The 4,238-nt window shown below is 32.6% G+C and overlaps 1 protein-coding gene across 1 annotated transcript in view; it reads right to left on the reverse strand.

Annotated features, from left to right (window-relative positions):
• Positions 1 to 1,511: 1,511 nt before the first annotated feature.
• Positions 1,512 to 4,238, reverse strand: part of LOC108777137 (uncharacterized) — a gene marked incomplete at its 3' end in the record, with an annotated part of 55,340 nt that continues 52,613 nt past the window's right edge. Inside the window, exons 28-36 of the mRNA XM_018543948.1 lie at positions 3,870 to 4,038; positions 3,763 to 3,802; positions 3,552 to 3,687; positions 3,326 to 3,482; positions 2,912 to 3,037; positions 2,447 to 2,791; positions 1,937 to 2,102; positions 1,710 to 1,863; positions 1,512 to 1,625 (exon numbers count right to left, since the gene is read on the reverse strand). Of these exons, the coding sequence (XP_018399450.1) occupies positions 1,512 to 1,625; positions 1,710 to 1,863; positions 1,937 to 2,102; positions 2,447 to 2,791; positions 2,912 to 3,037; positions 3,326 to 3,482; positions 3,552 to 3,687; positions 3,763 to 3,802; positions 3,870 to 4,038 (1,407 nt within the window). The remainder of the gene's footprint in view (positions 1,626 to 1,709; positions 1,864 to 1,936; positions 2,103 to 2,446; positions 2,792 to 2,911; positions 3,038 to 3,325; positions 3,483 to 3,551; positions 3,688 to 3,762; positions 3,803 to 3,869; positions 4,039 to 4,238) is intronic.

The raw sequence follows: 4,238 nt of genomic DNA on the forward strand, positions 1-4,238 counted from the left end.
AATCTGTATGTCAATGTCTGTATAATTGTGATATATCTGTTCAATGGAAATATTGAAAACGGAAGGTTTATGTGTTTATATGATAGTGTATGTATTAGTATATGTATCATTTCTGTAAGTGTAATGTGCATGACATATCATTTTATCCTTGTTTTTCATCGAATATTAAAGTGATACATCAAATAATAATACACAAATAATAACAAAAAATAATTAATTAGTAATGGTCATATATATAACGTCAATGTAACATCTAGTTGACGTCATATCGGTGACGTCAACTTTTGGTATTACAAATGACGTCAAAATAACGTTCCATTTATGTCACTTGACGGCATTGTCATCAAAATCACTTCATAATCACGTATATTAGTATATGTATCATTTCTGTAAGTGTAATGTGCATGACATATCATTTTATCCTTGTTTTTCATCGAATATTAAAGTGATACATCAAATAATAATACACAAATAATAACAAAAAATAATTAATTAGTAATGGTCATATATATAACGTCAATGTAACATCTAGTTGACGTCATATCGGTGACGTCAACTTTTGGTATTACAAATGACGTCAAAATAACGTTCCATTTATGTCACTTGACGGCATTGTCATCAAAATCACTTCATAATCACGTTATTATCACGTGAGCTTGCTAGCTGGGATAGTCAGTAAAATTTGTAATAAAAGTAAAAGAAATGAACCTACTACTTGAAACTACTTGAATGTCGGTTCGAGACATCCTTGATAAGTTACTTTGAGTACTCTACTTTCTCTAAATACGCTAGTATCAGTTGATTCTTTTATTATTGTTGCTTTTATTAATTCTTGAAGACGCGATTCCATAGGTTCTTTGTTTGAGTCAATATTCTGATGGCAAAAGCGTTCCGTTTTCTTTGATAATAAATTTATGTAAGTTATACCTCCTTTGTTTAATGAAAATGATAATTTTTGATCTTTGGAAAATCCTAGACTACTATCTAAATTTTTCTTTATAATTTCTTCTATTGATAAATCTTTTGTAAATCGTGATTCTTTTACTTCAAATGACGTATTATTAGGAATGCATTACCTTATTGGCAAAGGCAAAGTATGTTTAGTATATGATGCAATACATCGAGGAAATGAAGATGATTTAATACACTTTAGCAGTTTTTCGTGACGTCGCCGATATTTTAATAACGACAGTTTTACTATTTTTTCCGGACATCCTTGTAAAATCAGTGTTTATTAATGATAATTTGGTTTGTGCATAAGATTGAATATCTTCAGACTTCGTCAGGGAATCATAGAAGTCGTATAACAAATTTTGTAATTGTAGCTTGACAATACAACTGATGGATGGACCCTTCGTTCAAGGAAGCTATACATCTAACCTTGCCTGTGTCGCGTAATGATATGTCACGTATTTTTAAGATGCTAACGTTATCATCTGTTTTAATATTTAAACACAAAAGTGATTACAATTAACAGTAATTACTTAAAAAATTAAAATGTATACACTTACTAATGAAATATGTGCATAGTTCTCCATAACAATTGATTCTTTGGGTAATGATTGCAAAAATTGCGGTGCATTTTTATCTGCGATAGACAAATCGTGGGGACTTAATACAGTTACCTGCGAATAATCACATGTTTTGAATTAAAAGAAGATCTTAAGGAAATGGTGGTAAATTGTTGACAACTTGTGTTTGATTTTCACCTGACAACTACTTCTCGTTGATCCAAGAATATTGGTCGCTACATAGATATATTCACCCGCATCACTAGCTTTCATTTTTGATATTTCGATTCTGGCAGTTGTGCTATCGAAATATCTCTTTACTCTGGAGGATCGTTCTAATAATCGTCCATTTCTAGACAAAAATTATACTTTAATAATGCTTTGTGTTGCAGGTTTCATACGTAATAAAATCTTTCCATTTTTACCTATTCCACATTGATGATACATTCGGCGATCCTCTTATGGGACATTCCAATTGTAGACGACTGTTTATTCTACTGGTAATCGGAAGAAGACTACGATTGAACGAAGGACATGTCCTAGGCGAGGCACTTCTAGTTCTAATAGTTCGACTTATTGATTCGTATCGATCTATTTATAATTAATTTTATAGAATAAGAATATTTTGTAAGATGGAAGGAGAAAATATCCCTTGTTATTTATTTACAGGGCGTTCCATTTGAAACTTCGGGCGCAATTATTTCCCAAAATATTCATTATTTCAAAAAATGTTTCAAGCGAAACTTACTTTGTTTCAAAAGAGACATATTTGTTTTTTTTTTTAGGAGTCATCATCAGATTCTCTATCTGTGATCGAAAGATGTTCTTCTTAAAACAATGCAAGTTTCGCGCTTGAAACATTTTTAAAAATAACAAATTGTATGGGAGATAACTGCATTCAAATAAGCTTCAAATAGGACACGCTGTATACGTACTTATTACTTCAAGACGAGCACTGGCTTCAATTCGACCAAAATCGTTTTCTGCTGTCACTCTGTAGAGAGCGGCATCTTCTCGCATTACATCGATGATTTCAAGTATTTTAATGTCGTCTCGTTCTTTGATAGAGAATCTCGTGCTCGATGTTACAATAGTACCATTTTTGTCCCATCTTATCCAAGGTGCAGGATAACCGACTATGGCACATTGAAAACGCACAGTTTCGCCTTCTTGAACTAGACGATTATGAGGAACTGCATAAAATTTCGGCGGGAAAACCTTCGGCCTCTTTGATACGTCGCTTTGCGGTAGAACTTGCAGTAATCTAAATTCACGTCCGTCTAAAAATAATTTTTGTTTATTATTTTTGATATCACCGTTATTCAATTATTTTATCTCTTTTTTTAACCTTATTCTCGTTTTTACAAAATTGACTATTAAATCTTTTGTTTTAAACTTACGTGCTGCTGGTGATAAGCTTCTGATGGGTGTCGATCGCGATGTTAATCTCGGAGTCGATCCTGCTGACAGCAGATCCATTGGCCTTATTAGTCTCTGGCTCAGTATATTTTCTTCTCCCTCGGGAACTACGACATACATTAATTTAGATCCGTGCAACTACAAAAAATTTTTACGTTAAAGTTTCTCACAGATATAATATATGTATTAAGTATATGTATATCATTATGTAATTATGATAAATTCAATATTTAATTGTCAATCATATCATTACGTAATCTTTAAAAATATAACCAATAACTAGCATAACAAATAGGAATGTAATTCAAAGGAAATATTCATAACTTGCATCACGTCACATCTTTATTTGTGTGAATCTTTGTATATATATCTTTTGACAGTCATATATAAATTACCATCTACAACTAAACAGGCCGATGTATATGCTTTTCCAAGATTGTTGTAAGCCACACATGTGTATTCTCCTTCATCTTCAGGATAGACATGTTGGATATTTAATCGTGCTGTTTCACCGTCGAATTCAGCGGCAAAATCGCCCACCATAGTTATAATCTAATAAAAGTATTTTAAATGTTATAACAACTATGTGCGGCATTATTAAGCGTTTAAATTTCTTATTACTTTGTCTCCACGTTCCCAACGAATCAAAGGTGGTTCTGGTGTTGCGTAAACCTTACACTCCAAGGAAACAGCATCACCGTCGCAACACCGAAAATCTCGCAATTCTCTTTTTATAATCGGCAGAGTCAATATCTTTCTATAGAATTTAATGTTTTATTAATAGAAGTAAATAAAATTGTACATATGTTATTAGACTGTCGTAATAGCTTACCCGTGAGGAGATTTCTGCGTTTGTTCCTCTTTGCCTTGTCCTAGAAAAAATCATTGAAATAGATTTATATAACGTAAAGTAAATTTTATTTATGTCTTGAAATTTACCTTTAGTATAAATTTGCAAGGAGATTACAGTTTTAGCTTCCCCATAGCAGTTGCGAGCTATTACGGAATATGTTCCAGTAAAGTCGAGTTTAGCATAAGGAATCTCCAATCGATATTGTGGCCCTACACCTACCAACCGGAAGTGAGGTGCGTCCTTATAATAATTAGGCTATAAAATAGAATTCATAAAATACATATAATAAATGAAAATCAAAACCTGAAAATTTAAGATCACTGCAAAGAAATCCAACTGAATCAAATGACGTATCGTGTTTATTGTTTCTTATCAATGTTTGTATCATTCCAGAGGAAGGGAGGGAGGGAGGGAGGGAGGGAGAGAGGGAGGGAGAGAGGGAGGGAGAGAGAGAG

Source organism: Cyphomyrmex costatus, unplaced genomic scaffold, assembly GCF_001594065.2.
Source record: "Cyphomyrmex costatus isolate MS0001 unplaced genomic scaffold, Ccosl1.0 scaffold410, whole genome shotgun sequence".
NCBI lineage: Eukaryota > Metazoa > Arthropoda > Insecta > Hymenoptera > Formicidae > Cyphomyrmex > Cyphomyrmex costatus.